The sequence below is a fragment of the Myxine glutinosa genome, chromosome 13 (genome assembly GCF_964187855.1).
Source record: "Myxine glutinosa chromosome 13, kmMyxGlut1.1, whole genome shotgun sequence".
Classification (NCBI taxonomy): domain Eukaryota; kingdom Metazoa; phylum Chordata; class Myxini; order Myxiniformes; family Myxinidae; genus Myxine; species Myxine glutinosa.
The window spans coordinates 86,698,989-86,720,747 of NC_136273.1; the positions used below are offsets into that span (position 1 = coordinate 86,698,989).

At 49.4% G+C, this 21,759-nt stretch overlaps 1 protein-coding gene across 3 annotated transcripts in view; it reads left to right on the forward strand.

Annotated features, from left to right (window-relative positions):
• The first annotated feature begins 6,866 nt into the window (after positions 1–6,866).
• Positions 6,867–21,759, forward strand: part of NPDC1 (neural proliferation, differentiation and control 1) — a 41,390-nt gene continuing 26,497 nt past the window's right edge. The window contains exons 1-6 of one of the 3 annotated variants that reach the window (XM_068134776.2): positions 6,933–7,070; positions 16,140–16,946; positions 17,970–18,071; positions 19,795–19,893; positions 20,351–20,431; positions 21,489–21,555. In XM_068134776.2, coding sequence (XP_067990877.2) covers positions 7,019–7,070; positions 16,140–16,946; positions 17,970–18,071; positions 19,795–19,893; positions 20,351–20,431; positions 21,489–21,555 — 1,208 coding nt within the window. In that variant the 5' untranslated portion in view covers positions 6,933–7,018. Of the gene's footprint in view, positions 7,071–15,920; positions 16,037–16,139; positions 16,947–17,969; positions 18,072–19,794; positions 19,894–20,350; positions 20,432–21,488; positions 21,556–21,759 lie in introns of those variants that run through there. The other 2 variants (XM_068134777.2, XM_068134778.2) reach the window with 2 other exon arrangements.

Consider the following 21,759-nt stretch of genomic DNA (forward strand, 5'->3'; position numbering starts at 1 on the left):
CTTTTCATGGGGCCCAAAATCCCTGGCGGCGCCCCTGCCTGGAAGTATTCACTACATGGACGCCTTTAGGAACGTGGAGTTCACGGTTAATCCGTGAAGGAAAGTTCACTACATGGACGCCTTTAGGAACGTGGAGTTCACGGTTAATCCATGTAGGAATCTTGGCTCGGCTGCTCCGCAGCATTCAGTGCTTCAACTCTTCCTAACTTTCATAATAATCACGGTTGGAACGCTTGTCGCTGTAGTCACGCGAATAGCGGTCTCCTTCTCGGCCACTACCCTGATAATCATCCCTTTGGGAGCTGCCGTAACTCTGGGAGCCTACATAGTAATATCGACTGCGGCCACCACCAAAATTACTACTCCCACCCGGGGAGCCATAGCCACCCCTGAAACTACCTCCACGTTTTCCTCCTCTGTAGCCCCCTCGACGCCTATGGCCTGCCTTCTCTACTGTTATGGTCCGACCATCCAAATCCTTGCCATTCAAATCCTTTTCTGCATCTTTGGCGTCCTTTGTGTTTTCAAACGTGACAAAGCCAAACCCTCTTGACTTTTGTGTCTCCCTGTCCTTTATCAGCCGCACTTCCAAGAGCGGTCCATATTTGCCAAAGACAGAGTCCAGAACATCTTCCCTTGTTTTGAAGTTCAGTCCACCTACAAAGAGCTTGCCAACATTGCCTCCATTCATGACTCGTGTGTGCTGACACTCAGTTTTTGGGTACCTGACAAGACATGCCTGTGCAAAGCGTGACGTCAGTACCTTCCTCTTCTCTTCAGAGCACTTCCTACCCATAGCACGAGTCGCGCTACAGGATGGAAAGATACCCGGAATCTCCTGCTCTAACTGTGCGGTGTTATTTTCCATACTAGGCTTTTTAACAAACATCGGGTTACCAGAAACTTGACCACCGGCCAAATCATTCCCGATAACAAAAAATACTCCCTCTACAGGAAGAGTGGCTTGTAAACCTACGATGACCGGTCCTGACACCAAATCAGACTGCAAATGGATGACATGAAGTGGAGCTTTAACATAGCCACCAACCCCCTGTAAACGAACACTAACACCAGTTGCCGTCTTCTCTGACAATGGCAAAATGCCTTCAAGCATCAAAGATTGATGTGCTCCTGTGTCCCTCAATACCCTAACCGGTCTCTGGTTAGTCAAGTCTCCATCCAGTGACACAAACCTCTCTGAAATAAAAGGTTTGTAACCCTCTTGAACAAGGTCGTTCTGAGATGCCGGAATTTTGGCATGGGAACCTTCACAAGACTCTGTCCCCCAAGGACGTTTTCTCACATTTGCCAATGCATTCGGAGTTGTACTATGTACTAGTCTGACTCCGCTCCTGATTTTTCCTTTCCAGGGCATAGCATTGGGACACCAAATGTCCAGGTTTCTTGCAAAAAGCGCAAGTAGGCCCGGAGGAAAAACTCGTGGTCTGCCTCGAGCCCCCCGGAAGATAAGTCTGTCTTGGAACTGTGGACTTCTGATCCCTAAGAGTCGCGGTATCAGATCTGTCCTCATAGTCATCTCTCGGCCGCCCCCATGAATCTTCGTTCTCCGCACCGGATGTACCATAACTCCTCTGGCGAACTCTACGCGGGAAGTTAGGTTTGTGGAACCCCATCCTGTGTGTCAAGGCATAGTCATCTGCCAAGGTGGCTCCCTCATACAACTCTGGTACCTTCTTTTCCTCCAGATGTACTTTAATGTCCTCGTGGACACACTGTTTGAATTCCTCCACCAAGATCAATTGTCGCAACAGTTTGAAGTCTTTCCCAACCCCTTTCGAATCACACCACCGATCAAACATGGTTTCCTTCATTCTGGCAAACTCCACATGGGTCTCACTCTCCCTCTTCCTGGCATTCCGGAATTTTTGCCGGTAAGCTTCAGGGACCAATTCATAGGCTTTGAGAATGGTTTTCTTCACTATCTCATAATCTGCACATTGGTCAATCGGTAAAGCCGAAAATATATCTTGAGCTTTACCCACCAGAACACTTTGCACTAACATAGTCCAGGACTCCCCAGGCCATTTTAGCATTTCAGCCACTTTCTCAAAGTGTAAAAAAAACTTGGCTACCTCCTTTTCATTGAAGGGTGGAACCAGCCTCACATGCTGACCAACATCCCAAGTGTTCTGACTAGTTGTCGAACTAGCCGGCATGGATGCTACCTCTCCCCGTTCTTCCATTATTTGCAGCTCCTTGAGTTTAAGTTCCCTCTGACACTCCATGTCACATTCCTTTAACTCCCTTTTGGCTCTTCTTTCCTCTGCTCTTTCCTTTTCTCTTCTTTCTTCGAGTTCCCTTTCAACTCTCCTTTCCTCTGCTCTTCTTTCCTCGAGTTCTCGTTCCTGTTCTGCTCTTCTCTCCTCGAGTTCTCTTGCAGCTCTCCTTTCCTCTGCTTTTTCCTCTGCTCTTCTCTCCTCGAGTTCTCTTGCAGCTCTCCTTTCCTCTGCTTTTTCCTCTGCTCTTCTCTCCTCGAGTTCTCGTTCCTGTCCTGCTCTTTCCTTTTCTGCCTCCCTTTCCTCTGCTTTTAACCTTTCCTGGCTCTGCAGTTGCATTTCCAGTTTCCGGAGCTCCACATTTTCTTTTTCTTCGGGTAACCAATCCAAGGCTACCTCTGTCCATGTGCCCTGTCCCACCAGAGATTCTATCACCAATGTCTGCATCTCTGCTTTCTTCATATTAACTCGGACCTCCAAGTTAAAATGTCTGGCCAATATCAAGAGTTCCGATTTTTTTAACGCTTGGAACTGTGCCTCATTAGGGGACGCCACAAACTTTTCTGCGTCAAACACCATGGTGACTATCCGTTAACACCTGTTAACCTTCACACAAAAATTTTTCAAAATTTTTTTTGAAAAATTTGGGAATGCTAGAAAAATTCCAAATTTGGGAATTTTGGGAATGCTATGGAATTCTATCCCAGACGAATGTTATTAGGGAATTTAATCCCGGACGAAGACCCAATTTCGAGCCCCCGAGTCAATTGGACGAGCCCCCAATTTCTGTTACGTGCTCCTCCCCGACCCCCTGGTCACGGTGTACCTCCGAGCCCCGAAAGGAGCCACGGCAGAAAAATGTGTTATCCTGTGTCAAAAATCAATGGTGAAACCACACCAATTGCAAATAATACAAACACCAATAATACAAACAAATGTTGTATTAAAAATCACACAAGAATAACTACAACAATAATAGCAATCAAACGTACAATCAATATATCTCCTATGATGGTACCATCAGCTAGTACAAGGTAACTCACTGTGCTCCAAGTGAGTGGAAAAAGAACATTCCCCAATGTCTCTATATTCCATCTTCAAGCTCCAAGTTGATCCCCTCCAGCGATCGTCAGAGCAATGTCAAATCGAAACCAGAATCTCGTTCCGCTGACAGGCACTGTTACGCCGCCCAAAACGGCACAAAGCGGAGAAAAGGGTCATGCGGCTAGAGCGGCACAAAGGCGCATTCAAGGTATGAACTTTCACGGTTCGCAGTCGGCGAGCTGCAAAGTAATCGTCAAAAGCCTCGGTGCACACACACACCACAGATACGTCTGAAAGCGGTGGAAACGGCTGACGAAGCAAGGAAAGTTTGCTCGATGCGGGAAGCGCGCGAGTCAAAATAGCCGACGCCTCGTTCTCGAGTCGCAACGACCCGGCGATGATTCCTCGGAATCCAACGCGAAACCTGACACGCAGGATGATCAGTCACAGCGATAACAACTTTATCGCAGGAATCCTTTTTCCCAGGAAACCCAAAGTACGTGACTCCTGCTCGACAACGTTCGTTGCAGACCGCAAAGCAACCAGCTTCTTGTCCGACTTTTTCGCTCCGCCCCTTTTCTCTCCTTCCGTTTCGCCGTCGTCCAGTTCCGGTTTCATCTAAAACATTAACCTTTTTACCTTTTGACAACAATAACCGTCATTTCCCTCAAACCACAGTAATAATAATACATGGAACCAGAAATGTTTCAAGTGGATGAAAACCACAACAACGGAAGTGATGAATCCGTAACACAACACACAGAGGATTATGGTCAGAGAGACGTTGAAGCAGTCGGCCGACTTAGATGCAATGACGTGCACTTACTTATGTAAGTGTGAATGTGCTAAGTAGATTATTGACTGGTGAGTAAGGACGTTCTTTTATCGAGTAATGTTACCTCTCACTGAAAATAGTGCGACTTTGCTACTTGTTCGGTGTTTGGGCATACTGCCTACTGTTGAGGAATATTCTTCGTTCTGGAAGATTCAGAACAGTGAAACTTGGGAATTGATTTGAGAATATGTGTTCACGGGCTTTAAGCATTAAGTGACCATTATTTTTGTGATCGGTGTACATTTGTCTGTGTCTGAACAGAGCATAGCTCAGTGGTTTCTTATCTGATATTCATTCATATCAAGGTCTAGTTGTGTCTTTTCACGAATAGGTGTGCATATGGTGCGGTAATACTCACACTCCCCACCTCAGCCTGTTATGGGCTGAGGCGCGCCCGAAAAACTTGCTTTTTTTAAGGTTTTTCGGCTTTTAGGTACATCTTCTCAGAGATCATCAGTCGAATCGTATGGATGTTTGGTATTTCGATTGACCAATAACCCGTGTATAGCCCTACGGAGCTCAATTGTTTAATTTTGCTTCTGTTAAAAACGCAAAAAAATGCTAAAATTAGACATTTCTATGAAAGTTGAATGGTCTGAACATGTTTTGCAATAATGGTTTTAATGGTGAGATGTCACACTGGCGTGAAAAGAATCGATTCTACGCCTCAAAATTAGTATAAATCCTTGTTTGGTCCTTTTGGTTTGTCAGCAGGTAAATTAGCCTCACGATGGACGCCATATTGTATTTTAAGTCCAAGATGACCTCCACCATGCACTGAAGGGTCATAAAGTTGAATTTCTTCACCCAGAATTCATATTATTTCATGTTTCATTTGTGCAGTTTTTGTTTATTACTTCCAAAGTTATGAAACAGTTCAAGTTGTCGTTGAGGGACCTAATTAGCATAAATTATGCAAATTAAGTCCTCCAAGGTTATTTTCTAGCGTGGCTCCGAGTTCAATTTTTTTTGTTAACACCTTGGCTACCTCCATGCCAAATCTGGTGCTTTCTGCCAGAAGTGCACGGTACACTTGAATATCCTGAGTAACTGACCACACTATATCAATATGCTCTCAAATGTTGTACTCATGTGCTTCCCCTTCTCTCCCCATCTCGTCTCCCGCTCCCTTTATTTTGTCTTATGTGTCTGTTTGTTTGTTTTTGTCATTAATGTTAGCTCTTACACGAGCCTCGATCTTGTATACAAATATATATATATATATATATATATATATATATATATATACATACATATATATATAAAAAAGAAAAAAGGAAGTAATGCTTACGTATGACATATGATCCCATCAAGTGTGAACATGGAAAACAAAGCATTGCGACCGGATATAGTACTGAGGTACAAAAAGGAAAAGACAGCATTGATTAATTATTGAGATATCAGTACCCAGCGATTTTGGCCTAAAAAACGCAGAAATCAAGAAAATGACCAAATACCAGGAGCTCAAGAATGAGATCAAGAGATCCTGGAAGCCGAAGAGCATCGAAATTGTACCAGTGGTGATTGGAGCAACAGGGATGAAAAAAGAACCTTAACAGAGATCTTAAAAACCATCCCCGGGAATAATACGACAAATGAACTGCAGTTGGAAGCAATCCGAGGCTTGGTGAACAGGAGGAGAACCAAATTGTCCACATCATGGAGAGACTATAAAAAAGGTTTTGACAGCGTCCCACATTCATGGATGATAAAGTTCATGCAAACCACATCATCCAATTCACGAGCACACTCACACTCTCGCTCCCTCACAACTCGAGCATACACACTCCCTCTTCCCACCCCCACACCTCGAGCACACACACTCACTCTCCCCACCCCCACACCTCGAGCACACACACTCACTCTTCCCACCCCCACACCTCGAGCACACACACACACACACACTCACTCTTCCCACCCCAACACCTCGAGCACACACACTCAATCTCCCCACCCCCACACCTCGACCACACTCACACTCGTTCTCCCCACCCCAACACCTCTGGCACACTCACACTCCCCACCTCGAGCATACTCACACTCACTCTCCCCACCCCAACATCTCGAGCACACACACTCAATCTCCCCACTCCCACACCTCGACCACACTCACACTCGTTCTCCCCACCCCAACACCTCTGGCACCCTCACACTCCCCACCTCGAGCATACTCACACTCACTCTCCCCACCCCAACATCTCGAGCACACACACTCAATCTCCCCACTCCCACACCTCGACCACACTCACACTCGTTCTCCCCACCCCAACACCTCTGGCACACACACTCCCCACCTCGAGCATACTCACACTCACTCTCCCCACCCCAACATCTCGAGCACACACACTCAATCTCCCCACTCCCACACCTAGAGCACACTCACACTCGTTCTCCCCACCCCAACATCTCGAGCACACTCACACTCTCCACCACCACACGATATATTCAGATTGACGTTTCACAACACCGACATCTTACGTTACAATGAACGTCATAACATAAGATGATGGATGATACCTCGACGGGATACAACGTGCACACAACAACAACGCCCACGGACTGTCCGCCTCACCCTCACTATCCAATGACATTCCCATCGACCTGACTCTCTCATCTCTCCCTATACATCTCTATCCCAAGAAAAACTTGCTGTTTACGGGATTTTCATCCCCACCCCTCGCTAAACCTTTCCCGCTTCTCCCCCAAATCCTCACGAATTTCGCGAAGAAGATTCCCGAGCGTGTTTTATAATGGTCACGGTGGGAAGTTGTGCGCATGCGTAAAGCGACCGCGCGGCGTCGTTCGCTGCGGACCTTGAAGGAAGGAAGGCATGTCTGACGGATAATCCTTGAAGGGCCCGGAGTAAACAGAGCGACGAGGCCCAGGGCCCGGCCCGGCGGCAATGGGCAGCTTTTGGCTGCTACTACCTCTGTTACTGCTGCTGGAGGTGCCAGGTGAGCGAATCACGCCGTCCCTACCTTGAAGCCTTAAACGTTAAAGCGCGAAACATATGTTTGAGGTTTATTTATTCTTCCGAGTTCAGGTTGATGTTTATTTATCCTTCCGAGTTCAGGTTGCTGTGGTGTATTTCAAACAATTATTCGTGCAGTTATAACTTTTATTATCATTATTTAAATGATGTAGGCCAGTGAAACAAGGGATTTAACTGTATTGTGTAATCTATATATATATAAAACACAGTGTGTGTGTGTGTGTGTGTGTGTGTGTGTGTGTGTGTGTGTGTGTGTGTGTGTGTGTGTGTGTGTGTGTGTGTGTGTGTGTGTCTGTGTAATGTTACCGATAGACTCCTAAACGGAGAGGCTTACGTGCTTGATATTTGACATAGACATGGCCATTGAGCGTGGGACGAACATGGCCGAACTCAAAATATTTGACGATCCATATTTTTTTTCATATTTACCTCAGCGCATTTCAGCGAAGTACCCGCTAATCTCAGCCGGTTCCAGAGCAGCTCCCTGATTCGCTCAGAGCGATCACGTGATGTTCCATTCCCGCCGCCAGACTGATTCGCTCAGAGCGATCACGTGATGTTCCATTCCCGCCGCCAGACTGATTCGCTCAGAGCGATCACGTGATGTTCCATCCCGTCACACGTCACTTCACCTTTTATGCGATCGTGTTTTGTATAGATTTTGTGCGATATGAATCAAAGACGTCTTTGAAACAGCTGTGAAACGTCTTTCCACAACACTTCCGTAACCGATTGGAGCAGTTTCTTGCCGCACAAAACGAGATCCACGAAGCGAGTTGGTCGAATCGTGCTGACCAAGATGGCGACACGGCGGCTTCACTTTTCACGGAGTATGAGCGTTCTATATATTTTCAATTCAGTGCGCCCGTGATTTGTGGCATAGACATGACCGTTGGGCCTTCACGGTGTAATTTGTGCGAGGCTTTTGTCCGAGTGAGTTTGAGTCGAGAGGGCGAATGTACGGGTTGGGAATGTACGGGTCTCCCTTCCCCCGCCCGGCAACGCCGGTACTGGAGGACGTCACAGGATCGGTGAGTCTCCAAAACCCGCTTCGTGCTGTTGCGAATATGCAGGACTATGTCCGATTGTTGTGCTGCTCTCCGACCATGAGAACTGCAACGTCGTTGTTGACTGGCCATCCCCTTCCCTCCCCCTTCCCCCTCCCCCCTCCATCCCCCCTTCCCTTCCCCCTCCACCCTACCCCCTCCACCCTACCCCTCCCCTTCTCCCCTCCCCCTCCCCCTCCCCTTCTAGCCTCCCCCTCCATTTTCCCCCTCCCCCTCCATTTTCCCCCTCCCCCTCCCTTTCCCCCTCCCCCTCCCTTTTCCCCTCCCCCTCCCTTTCCCCCTCCCCCTCCCTTTTCCCCTCCCCCTCCCCCTCCCTTTTCCCCTCCCCCTCCCCTCCCTTTTCCCCTCCCCCTCCCCTCCCTTTTCCCCCTCCCCCTCCCTTTCCCCCCTCCCCCTCCCCCTCCTTTTCCCCCTCCCCCTCCCCCTCCATTTTCCCCTCCCCCGTCCCCTCCCCCTCCCCCGTCCCCTCCCCCTCCCCCCTCCCTTCCCCCTCCACCCTACCCCCTCCACCCTACCCCCTCCCCTTCTCCCCTCCCCCTCCCTTTTCCCCCTCCCCCTCCCTTTTCCCCCTCCCCCTCCCTTTTCCCCCTCCCTTTTCCCCCTCCCTTTTCCCCCTCCCCCTCCCTTTTCCCCCTCCCTTTTCCCCCTCCCCTCCCCCACCCTTCTCCCCCTCCCCTCCCCCACCCTTCTCCCCCTCCCCTCCCCCACCCTTCTCCCCTCCCCCCTCTTCTCCCCTCCCCCCCCGTTCCCCTCCCCTCCCCCACCCAGCAATGCCGGGTACTTCTGCCGGGTCCCCCCTTCCCCCCTCCCCCTCCCCCTCCCCCTCCCCCTCCCCCTTCCCCTCCCCCTTCCCCTCCCCCCTCCCACCCCTCCCCCTTCCCCTCCCCCTTCCCCTCCCCCTTCCCCCCTCCCACCCCTCCCCTCCCCCTTCCCCTCACCCTCCCCCTCCCACCTCTCCCCCTCCCCCCTCCCACCCCTCCCCCTCCCCCCTCCCACCCCTCCCACTCCTCCCCCTCCCCCCTCCCACCCCTCTCCTCCCCCTCCCCCTCCCCCTCCCCCTCCCCCTCCCCCTCCCACCCCTCCCCTCCCCCTCCCATCCCTCCCCTCCCCCTCCCATCCCTCACCCTCCCCCTCCCATCCCTCACCCTCCATCCCTCACCCTCCCCATCCCCCCTCTTCCCTCTCCCCTCCCCCTCCCTCTCCCCCCTCTCCCCTCCCCCTCCCTCTCCCCTCCCCCTCCCTCTCCCCCCTCTCCCCTCCCCCTCCCTCTCCCCCCTCCTCCCCCTCCCCCTCCCCCCTCCTCCCCCTCCTCCCCCTCCTCCCCTCCCCCTTCCCCCTCCCCCCTTCCCCCCTTCCCCCCTCCCCCTTCCCCCCTTCCCCCCTCCCCCTTCCCCCCTTCCCCCCTCCCCCCTTCCCCCTCCCCTCCCCCTTCCCCCCTTCAGCCCCCCTCCCCTCCCCTCTCCCCTCCCCTCACCCCTCCCCTCCCCCCTCCCCTCCCCCCTCCCCAACCACCCCTCCCCCCTCCCCAACCCCCCCTCCCCCCTCCCCAACCCCCCCTCCCCTCCCCCCTCCCCAACCCCCCCTCCCACCCCTTCCCCCTCTCCCACCCCTCCGCCTCTCCCACCCCCTCCCCCTCCCCCTCTCCCACCCCCTCCCCCTCCCCCTCTCCCACCCCTCCCATCCCTCACCCTCCCCATCCCCCCCTCTTCTCCCCTCTCCCCCTCCCCCTCTTCTCCCCTCCCCCTCCCCCTCTTCTCCCCTCCCCCTCCCCCTCTTCTCCCCTCCCCCCGTTCCCCTCCCCTCCCCTCCCCCCCATTCCCCTCCCCTCCCCTCCCCCCCATTCCCCTCCCCTCCCCTCCCCCCGTTCCCCTCCCCTCCCCTCCCCCCCGTTCCCCTCCCCTCCCCTCCCCCCCATTCCCCTCCCCTCCCCCCCGTTCCCCTCCCCTCCCCTCCCCCCCGTTCCCCTCCCCTCCCCTCCCCCCCGTTCCCCTCCCCTCCCCTCCCCCCCGTTCCCCTCCCCTCCCCTCCCCCCCGTTCCCCTCCCCTCCCCTCCCCCCGTTCCCCTCCCCTCCCCTCCCCCCCCGTTCCCCTCCCCTCCCCCCCGTTCCCCTCCCCTCCCCTCCCCCCCGTTCCCCTCCCCTCCCCTCCCCCCCGTTCCCCTCCCCTCCCCTGTCCTCCCCTCCCCTCCCCTCTCCTCCCCTCCCCTCCCCTCCCCTCCCCTCTCCTCCCCTCCCCTCCCCTCCCTCCCCTCCCCTCCCCTCCCCTCCCCTCCCCTCCCCTCCCCTCCCCTCCCCTCCCCTCCCCTCCCCTCTCCTCCCCTCTCCTCCCCTCCCCTCCCCTCTCCTCCCCTCTCCTCCCCTCCCCTCCCCTCCCCTCCCCTCCCCTCCCCTCCCCTCCCCCGCCCGGCAATGCCGGTACTTCTGCTAGTCATTAATATACTAATACTATCGCTATTGTGTTAGTATTACTATTAGTATTATGATGGTTTACGGTTGTGTTAATACATTACACCATTTTGGCATTTACCCGCGTCTATTGTGGTGACTGGTGGGGTGAATATTGTGGTGGTGCGGTGTATATAGACCGTCGGTGGTGGTGCGGTGCATATCTACCCTCGGTGGTGGTGCGGTGGATATCTACCCTTGGTGGTGGTGCGGTGTATATAGACCCTCGGTGGTGGTGCGGTGTATAATGTATATAGACCCTCGGTGGTGGTGCAGTGTATATAGACCCTCGGTGGTTGTGCAGTGTATATAGACCCTCGGTGGTGGTGCAGTGTATATAGGCCCTCGGTGGTGGTGCGGTGTATATGGACCGTCGGTGGTGGTGCAGTGTATATAGACCCTCGGTGGTGGTGCAGTGTATATAGACCCTCGGTGGTGGTGCGGTGCATATCTACCCTCGGTGGTGGTGCGGTGCATATCTACCCTTGGTGGTGGTGCGGTGTATATAGACCCTCGGTGGTTGTGCGGTGTATAATGTATATAGACCCTCGGTGGTGGTGCAGTGTATATAGACCCTCGGTGGTTGTGCAGTGTATATAGACCCTCGGTGGTGGTGCGGTGTATAATGTATATAGACCCTCGGTGGTGGTGCAGTGTATATAGATGCTCGGTGGTTGTGCAGTGTATATAGACCCTCGGTGGTGGTGCAGTGTATATAGGCCCTCGGTGGTGGTGCGGTGTATATGGACCGTCGGTGGTGGTGCAGTGTATATAGACCCTCGGTGGTGGTGCGGTGTATATAGATGCTCGGTGGTTGTGCAGTGTATATAGACCCTCGGTGGTGGTGCGTTGTATATAGACCGTCGGTGGTGGTGCAGTGTATATAGACCGTCGGTGGTGGTGCAGTGTATATAGACCCTCGGTGGTTGTGCAGTGTATATAGACCCTCGGTGGTGGTGCGGTGTATAATGTATATAGACCCTCGGTGGTGGTGCAGTGTATATAGATGCTCGGTGGTTGTGCAGTGTATATAGACCCTCGGTGGTGGTGCAGTGTATATAGGCCCTCGGTGGTGGTGCGGTGTATATGGACCGTCGGTGGTGGTGCAGTGTATATAGACCCTCGGTGGTGGTGCAGTGTATATAGATGCTCGGTGGTTGTGCAGTGTATATAGACCCTCGGTGGTGGTGCGTTGTATATAGACCGTCGGTGGTGGTGCAGTGTATATAGACCGTCGGTGGTGGTGCAGTGTATATAGACCGTCGGTGGTGGTGCGGTGTATATAGACCCTCGGTGGTGGTGCGGTGTATATAGACCGTCGGTGGTGGTGCAGTGTATATAGACCGTCGGTGGTGGTGCGGTGTATATAGACCGTCGGTGGTGGTGCAGTGTATATAGACCGTCGGTGGTGGTGCGGTGTATATAGACCCTCGGTGGTGGTGCGGTGTATATGGACCGTCGGTGGTGGTCCGGTGTATATGGACCGTCGGTGGTGGTGCAGTGTATATGGACCGTCTGTGGTGGTGCAGTGTATATGGACCGTCTGTGGTGGTGCGGTGTATATGGACTGTTGGTGGTGGTGCGGTGTATATAGACCGTCGGTGGTGGTACGGTGTATATAGTCGGTGGTGGTGCAGTGCATAGCTACCCTCGGTGGTGGTGCGGTGTATATAGACCGTCGGTGGTGGTGCAGTGTATATAGACCGTCGGTGGTGGTGCAGTGTATATAGACCATCAGTGGTGGTGCGGTGTATATAGTCAGTGGTGCTGCAGTGTATATAGACCGTCGGTGGTGGTGCAGTGTATAGCTACCCTCGGTGGTGGTGTGGTGTATATAGACCGTCGGTGGTGGTGCGGTGTATATAGACCGTCGGTGGTGGTGCGATGTGTATAGACCGTCAGTGGCTCATTGCATAAATGGTCCTTGCTGATGTGATGCATACATCGTTGGTGGTGGTGGTGGTGGTGGTGGTGGTGGTGGAGTTGCAGTGCTTGGAACGTCCGTGGTGGTGCCGTGCATTTGCTGGTGGTTATGGCGGTGGTGGTGTGGTGCAAAGACTTTTTCTGGTGGTTGGCCATGTGTGTGCGGTATGTAGTTTATAGAAAACCAGGGTCAGTAGGAGCTGAACACCAATGAGTATTTCCTCGAAACACTGTTTCATGGTTTCAAGTTTGTGTTGGTTATTATATTCACCACAACTACTTTTCTACTACCATTTGTGAAACAAAGCCAATTAATCCCCCGTGGGATCTGACAGGAACGTTTTGGGCCAAATTGTTCACGAACCGGCTGTCTCTGTTCGGCTGAAGGGGATTTGGGCAGGAATTTGTAATTTGTTCATGGTGCTGGCAAAGAGGAGAAGGTGAAAGGATTTTGGAGTTTGCTGATGGAGCTGATTTGTTGATTTGTAATACTCAGTTCCAGAAAGAGGATAATAAGCTTGTTACATACACGTCAGGTGGGTCGACGACAACCGTTAACTACCTGATGGTGCGTAGGCGAGACAGGTTAGGGGGCACCTCCGGGACACAAAGGTGATCCCGGGGGAGGAGGCTGTTTCACAGCACCACTTGGTTGTCTGCGACATAAGGGTGAAAGGTGCGAGGAGAGTTCGGCGGTGAAGTACCAACCGAGAATGAAGGTGTGGAGGTTGAAAGAGGTGACAGTAAGGGAGGCATTAAAAGAGAGGCTGAGTAGGGTAAAGGATAATGTGGTTGAGCTTGAAAGTGGTTGGATGTCAATGAAAGATAGTCTGTTGGGAGCCGTTGGTGAGGTATGTGGATGGACAAAAGGACCACCGAGGCACTCGGAAACATGGTGGTGGGATGATGAAGTTGGAAAGAGGATTGACGAGAAGAGGAAGAAGTTCAAGGAGTGGCAGAAGGCGAAGGGTACGGGAGCAGAAACAGCAGAGCATGAAAGTTATATGGCAGCCAGGAAGGCTGAAAAGAAAGAGGTAGCAAAGGCGCAGGAGGCATGGAGGAAAATGTTCGGAGAACGCTTGGATTCGGAAGAGGGTCAGAGAGCGGTATTCAGGATTGCAAAGCAGATAGCGAAAGAGAGGTGTGATGTGATGGCGGTGAGTTGCTTGAAGGATGAAGTGGGACAAATCGTTGTGGACCCAGATGGAATTAAAGGAAGATGGAAAAGATATATGGAAATGCTGTTGAATACAGAGAATGAATGGGATGGCAACATAGAGAGTAACCCAGTTTTAGGACCGGCAGAGAAGATAACTGAGAAGGAAGTTGAGGAAGCGATAAAAGCAATGAAGAGTAGAAAAGCGGGAGGGCTGACGGGAGTTGTGGGAGATATGTTGAAGGCAGCAGGAAGTTGGGGTGTGAAGAGAATGACAGAGAGCTGTAATCTGGTGGTGAAAGAAGGCCGCATTCCAGTGGATTGGGAACTGAGTACCCTCGTCCCTCTATACAAGGGGAAAGGTGACCCTCTGGAGTGTGGCTCGTACCGAGCGATAAAGTTATTGGAGCATGGAATGAAGGTATTGGAAAGGGTGTTGGAGAGGAGGATAAGGAAGAAGGTGAAGATCGACGAAATGCAGTTTGGATTTATGACAGGAAGAGGAACGGCAGACGCGCTCTTTATTGTGAGGCAGTTGCAGGAGAATTACATGGAGAAGAGGAAGAAGTTGTTTCTTGGGCTTGTTGATCTGGAGAAAGCATTCGATAGGGTTCTACGCGAAGTATTGACATGGGCATTGAGGAAGTTAGGAGTGGAGGAATGGTTGATCAGAGTAGTGATGGCAATGTACAAAAGAGCGCGCACAGCTGCAAGGACTAAGGACGGGAACAGTGGTGAGTTTGAGGTGAAGGTGGGAGTGCATCAGGGGTCGCTACTAAGTCCACTACTATTTGTAGCTGTGATGGAGGTGCTGGCTCAGAACGTAAAGTAGAGTTTACCGTGGGAGTTGTTGTATGCAGATGATCTGGTGTTGATTACAGAAAGTATGGATGGACTGAAGGAAAAGATGAACAAGTGGAAGGAATGTATGGAGACAAAAGGTCTGAAGGTGAATATCGGAAAGACGAAGGTGATGGCAAGTGGTAAAGCATGTGGTGAGGTGGAAAGAACTGGGAAGTGGCCCTGTGCTGTGTGCAGGAAGGGTGTCGGAGTGAACTCCATTCAATGTACAATGTGTGTTGAGTGGGTTCATCAAAAATGTAGTGGTCTGAGAGGGTCATTAACCAGTGTGGCAGCTACATTCAAATGTAAGGTGTGCACAGAGGGAGCTGCAGATGGAGGAAATGTTGAGTTGGATCTTGGAGATGGCGTGAAGCTGGAAGGTGTGAAAACATTTTGCTACCTCGGAGACATGCTGAATGGAGAAGGTGGATCAGACTCGGTAACGGTTGCTCGAGTGAGATGTGCATGGAAGAAGTTTCGGGAACTGAGTGGCATGCTGATGAGGAGGGGAGTGTCGTTGAAGCTGAAGGGAAAGGTGTATGCTGCATGTGTGAGAAGTGTTATGATTTATGGGAGCGAGACATGGGTAATGAACGTAGAGCAGCAACGAAGGCTGGAAAGGGTGGAAATGCGAATGGTTCGGTGGATGTGCAGAGTATCGTTGAGAGAGAGGAAGACAAATGATGAATTGCGAAAGATGATGGGAACCTGTGATAGAGCCTGTGATATATGTTGTGAAGAGGAACAGGTTGAGATGGTTTGGTCGTGTTGAGGAAGGATGAAAGTGACTGGTTGAGAAGAGTGATGGAAATGAATGTAGAAGGAAGTAGAGGATGGGGAAGACCGATAAAGCCTTGGCTAAAGATGGTGGAAGAAGAAATGCGGGCAAGGGGGTTAACCAGGTGAGATGCAGAAAATAGGGCAAAATGGAGAAGATGGTCATGGGGACCGCAAGGCTAACCCCCGCTCTAGCAGGGAAAATGGCCTTAAAATGCATGTTGTGTTTGTTGTTCATGGTGCTGGCAATAACTCGCCCACTTTTCGTGAAGGGCACCTTGGGGTCTTTTTTTATCCACCAACTAATGCTGGCAGATGTGGAGGAACATCCATCTAAAAAACCGCACACACGTTGATGAATCACCCGACCTGTGAAACACCGGGATGACAGTTTATATTTGGGCCAGATTCGAAACCAGGCTCGGGAATCCTTTCATTTGGGAAGCGTAAAGGTGAACTCAGCAGCGTTGGCATGAACAAAAAACATGGATCAACGGCAGTGAGTCAGAGGCTTTGGGTGTGCCGGTGAGTCGGATTGGGAGAGAGAGAGGGCTGCTGATGGCAACACCCACGACTTTTACTCCACTTGCAATCTCATTGTACTTTACTTCAAATGTATTCTCATTGTTCTCAACTGTCATGCCCTATTAGTGCCGCTTCACGATGGACGATGAACAGGATTAATAATTGCTCCGAAGGATGTTTGTGGTCGTACGAGGTGCAGCACAGAGCAGCAAATGTTAATGCAACGAGGTTCTTATAAATGTGGAATTGAGCTTTTTCTGATTGCAGACTAACTTGCTGAAACGGTGCATTTCCAGGTGAGGGTTTGAGGTGCCCGGGTGCCTTGTCGTGCGCTGCGATGGGGCGTGAGCCCTGCCGGTCTGACTCCCACCACTGTGGCTCCTGCCTGCCACACCACTACTGGCGGCTGGATGGAAGTTGCATTGTATGGAATGATCGTGACCATTATCCTGATCGTGGTAAAGACGGACAAAGCAATGGCTACGATCACCATAGTACTAAGAGTGGTGGTCGAAGTAAATCTCTTGAAAGAAACAACAACTGGGAATCGAGTGACAAGGGCCGCCGGTACGATTACCATGCAAATTCCGCAAGCAGAAGCCATAGTTTTCATGGTGACGAAGCGAGAACTTATGATTCTGGCGATGTAAGAGGGGACAAAAAGCAATATGACTCTAATGCCAATAGAGAACATGATGGATATGGTTACCATGGGGGCAGTCAACAAAGACACAGAGGTCGTGCAGGCCAAGATTACTATGATGGGAGTAAAAGTCAAGGAGGAATTCGTGAAAATTACCGTAAGGAGGAAATGACTGACGGTCGAAGATATGGTAATTATGGTACTCGTACTGGTTCATATGGTCTTAGAATAGGGACTGGTTCTGAACGTGGAACAGAAAAATCACATGGTGAGAGGGAAAGAGGGTATAGAGGAAATGCTAGAAGCGGGATATTTGAGGACAGGGTGGGATTGCAGAGGAGTGATAGTTCCACCAGAAGAATGAGCTCTTGGAGGGATGAAGCTGCAGAGCGTGAAAGGGATTCGTCTACTCGAAGCTCGATCTTCAAAGTTGAGCCAAGGACAGCGCAAAGAGACTACGGTGAGCAATGGATGTTTACTCAAACGTTGTGAATAGTCTTTACCTGATTATTGGCCCCGCCCGTTCCCAAAGGGACCGGAGAGACCGATGTAATTGGTCTGCGTGTCAGTGAGTGCGACTCCGTCCGCATGTAGATCTACTTCATCATTTATTGCCAGATCTACCGTAACTTATATACCCCGGTGAGCCTTTGAATTGTTGAAGGTTTTGTTTCCCGCTCTTTTATTCCCCATCCTGTTGCTGCACTTTATTTTCTCTTTTTTTTTCTTTCTTTTTTTTTGACCCTTTGAGTATCGGATTTTTTTTTTTGATAAAAATACCCCCGGTACGGGATTAATTTGGCATTTTGGTATGGGAATGCAACCACGTACTGCCGATCTATTTATAGGTATAGTCGATGATGTGTAGTAACATCATCTGTACACAAAACGTTTTCGCAGGTTGCGGCACTGGACGTCATCCGTACTCAAAGGGTTAACCATAATCCCTTTATGCCTGGTGTTGGCTTAGCGGTTAGGGTGCTGGCTTGGGATCCCAGGATCCTGGGTTTGAATCCTGGTCGATCGCTGAATTGATGCCAGGGGGGGTTGACTCAGCCTGTCATCCTTCCAAGGTCTGCAAATCGAGTACCAGCTTGCTGGTAATTCCTTGTGTGTCGCAAGAGGCGACTAACAGGGTTGGCGGCAGGAAGGGCATCCGGCTGTAAAATATTGCTTCAAAAAGGGGACCACGGTGCCCAAAAAAGGCCAACCCCTGCTCTGCAGGGAAAAATGGCCTCTAAAGGTGGTTTATCCATAATCCCTTTTACCGTCCCCTTTTGTTTTGTTAACGGCGAAAACGTCAATCATCCTCCTTGCTTCCCACAGCGATTAGCATACCTCGATCAACGTCCTCTTCATTTCTTCCAGTGTTCTACCTGTTCATTGATGCAGATGGACACTAACCTTCACTGCCAAATCTAGTTATTCATTCTACATTTATCCTAAATTACCATTATGCCTTGCCCTCTAATCCCACCTATAGATGTCCAAGCCATGCTTTCAAACCTTCCTGATAACCTGCTGAAGTTTCTCCATGAGGCAATTGAGGAACAGAGAGGCCCTTCTGAAGAATTGCCGATTCGAGGTATGACCAGGCCTCATTTCCTGGTGTGACGACCTCTCCCCACACTTTTCATATCACGACACCAACCAAGATTCCATGATTAAATAATTCACGATTTCTTCAGCACGATCTTTTTACGTATCTTAAAAGGAAACTAACCTCAAATACCCAACTCATCCACCAGGTTGTGTCCGAATCCGTCCACAACTTTGAAATATCGTGGTATTTATTGTTTTTTGGCCCTATCTCTCATTGGTGAAGAATCATGTACTTGTCATACACCCGACCTGTCCACCAAGTTTCATCCGATTCAGTGCACAACTTTATGAGATATCCTGTTCACAGACAGGCGGGTGAAAACATAACATCCGCCGATCTTATTTGGCGGATGTAATCAATAATTAAAGAGCTATTTGAGTTTTGTGTTTTTTTTTCTTCTATTATTACCTCTGCCACCAAAGGTGGTTGGAGGTTATGTTTTCACCCCTGTCTGTCTGTCTGTTTGTTTGTTAGTCTGTGAACACGATATCTCAAAAGGTCGACGTATTCAGGCTAAATTTGACAGAGATGTACCGTATGTGACACGGACGAAATGATTCGATTTTGGTTCAGGTCCGAATCCAGATCCGGCCTATCAGTGGGATAGAAAACATTAACTGTTCAGCCTGGTGGAGGAAGGAATGCTCTCTACCAATGCTGTTCTAGTTTGATATGTACAACTGAAAAGGTCTAGTTCGTGAGTACTGCCCATGAAATAAACTCCATGAGCAGGGCGCTCTGGTTGTGACATCATCGAAAGAAACAATTTGGTAAACAACCCGACGTGTGCTATTCGATATAGATTTGAATATAGAATTCGACACGTGCTATTCGATATGACCAGGCCACTCATAAAAAATGGCAAATTTGACGTTGTATTCTTGGACAAAGATTTTCCAAATTTTGAGGATGATTTTTTGATTTTGATTGAGATTTGAGATTGATTGAGATTGAGATTTGAATTGAGATTGAGATTGAGATTTGAATTGAGATTTGAGATTTGAGATTGAGATTTGATTGAGATTTTGATTTTGAGATTTGATTTTTGAGGATGAAAATTTTGAGGAATTTTGAGGATGAGGATTCCAATGTTGATTGTAGGTATTGGGGCAATACTACAATACACCTATGAACCTGAAATATAAGTGGGGGGAAATGATGATCCTGCCTTGCACAACGAGTGGGAAGACCTGTAAGCAAGACTCGACAACAGTGACTGATAAATACATTTACATGACCATATTTACCTCCACCACCAACAGTGGGCGGACGTTATGTTTTCACCCATGTCTGTTGGTCTATCTTAGAACAGGATATCTCAGAAAGTTGTGAATGGATTATGACAAATGTAGGTGGATGAGTTGGTTAGATGACAAGAATAAGCCGTTACATTTTTAATTTTTATTATTCAGCTCTTATTTATATTTATTTTAGCTCTTATAAATGTAAATTTTAGCTCTTACACAAGCCTCGATCTTGTATCCAAAAAAGGGGGAAAAAAAAGAAAAAAAAAGCCGATTTAGATTTTGATTCAGGTCCGGATCCAGATCCGCCCTATCAGTCAGATACAAAACGTGAGCTGTTCAGCCTGGCGGAGGTTTGCGCTCTACCGAGTGCCGTTCTACTTTCCTTGTGTATCGTCTATCCTTGTGTAACCTTAACTATATTGTAATTTTATGTTGGTTTTCTCCCTTTCCTTTTGTAGTTCAAAAGGATCAACTTGACAAGGAAAAAATGTCAAATACCGAAGCACCTTCCATGGCATCTACTATTTTGAATAACCCCACAACAATATCACAGCCACGTAAGAAATGTCTTGTTATAAATTATTTATTTTGCAAAAGGACAGTTCTCTCTTTTCACATATTTACGCTTGGAAACTTGGCTTTGTATTTTCTTTTGTTTTGCTGTCTTGATTTTCATTCTCCACGTCGTCCACCCCCTGCGCCGTCCTCAGCTGACCCCGGCTCCTGCGCTGCCCTAAGCCCCCTCCCCCCCGTGCTAACTTTGACTGCCCTGTCCCCCACATTGCCCTGAAGCGCCCCCCTCCTGCACTGCCTTCAGCTCCCCCCCACCCCCCATGCTGCACCCAGCCACACCCTCCCCTGTGCTGACCTTGGCCACACCTCCCCTTCCCCTCCCCCTCACCCCGCATTGCCCACGCCTCCTCCCTGCACTGCCTTCAGCTGCTTCCTGCTTTGATCATCTTATCTAAGATTATGTGGTAATCTATGTTGTTTCTTTGCCGTTGAATGAAATAGACCAACCTTCGGGTTCCAGCAGAAAGGTTTTGGCTCCTGAACTTGTCCACCTGCACACGGATTCGGATGGAATGATCATTGGTATGTTTGCTTCGTAAATGCGCAGGTGTCACCTGTTTCTATTAACATAGTGTCTCTCAATTTTGCCTATTGTAAAAGCATTATTTTTGTTGCACTTGTATTTATTACCTCGGCCACCAACGGTGGACTGAGGTTATGTTTTCACCCCTGTCTGTTTTTTGTCTGTTTGTGAGCAGGATATTTCAAAAAGTTATGGATTCAGAAAAATTTTTGTGGACAGGTTGGATGTGCGACGAGGACTAATTGAGTAGATTTTGCTGCAGATCCAAATCCAGATACTATAATTTTTAAGTGATTCTTCACCATTGAGCGATAGGGCAAAAACGATACGTAGCCCGATATCTCCAAAAGTTGTGGATGGATTCGGACGAAATTTTGTGGAGATGTTGGTTATGTGACAAGGACGAATTGATTAGATTTTGGTGAAGAACTGGATCCGTCCGGATCATGTGATTAAAAAAAAAAGAAGAAGTGATTCTTCACCAATGAAGGGGTGGGGCCAAAAACGATATATAGCACGATATATTCAAAAAGTTGTGGACGAATTTTGACAAACCTTCGTGGATGAGTTGGGTAGGTGACGGGATCAAGCGGATTCGATTTTGGTTCAGGTTCGGATGCAGATCCGGCTTATCGGTGGGTTAAAAAACGTAAATTGTTCAGCCTGGCAGAGATGTGCGCTCTACTTAAATGCCATTGTAATTTACTACTGGCTTTGCAGTCTATTCCACGTTATACATTTGTGTCATTCCATGTACATGTTGTTTGTTTAAGTGTTTTTTTTTTTTAATGTGTATTTTTCTTTTGGGTTCTTGTAATTAATCCCTTTTATACGGATATTAAAAGGTGAAATGAGACCCTCCTATGGCGAAAAGTATCCATCTTAAGGTGATATTGTAAAGTGATAACATGTTCCTAATTTTGAATAAATTATTATTGTTTTTCAGTTTCAATTATTTAGGACAATAAAACGTCATCCTCACGATTCTTTAACTTTATGTTTCCTTGTGAAAGTAACTTGTCTCTGTTCTCTCCTTTTCTGCTTGTCCTTTCCAAGTTGTCGTGACTTTCCTCATTGTGGCCGCAACAGTTGGATCACTGTTGGCAACGTTCATCTGGTGCCAGTAAGTCGTGCGAGCCTGTACAACCTGCAATGATTGACTGGATGATCATGAGCTATTGGTGGAGCATAGATAGAATGTTTGGGGATGCAAGGGATTGTGTGTGGATCTGAGGAAAAGAAGTTATATTGTAACAAAAGATATAGCACTCTTTTGTTTGAAAGCATATTTTGTGCCAAATCTCATCTCAATAGACTCTAATACAAG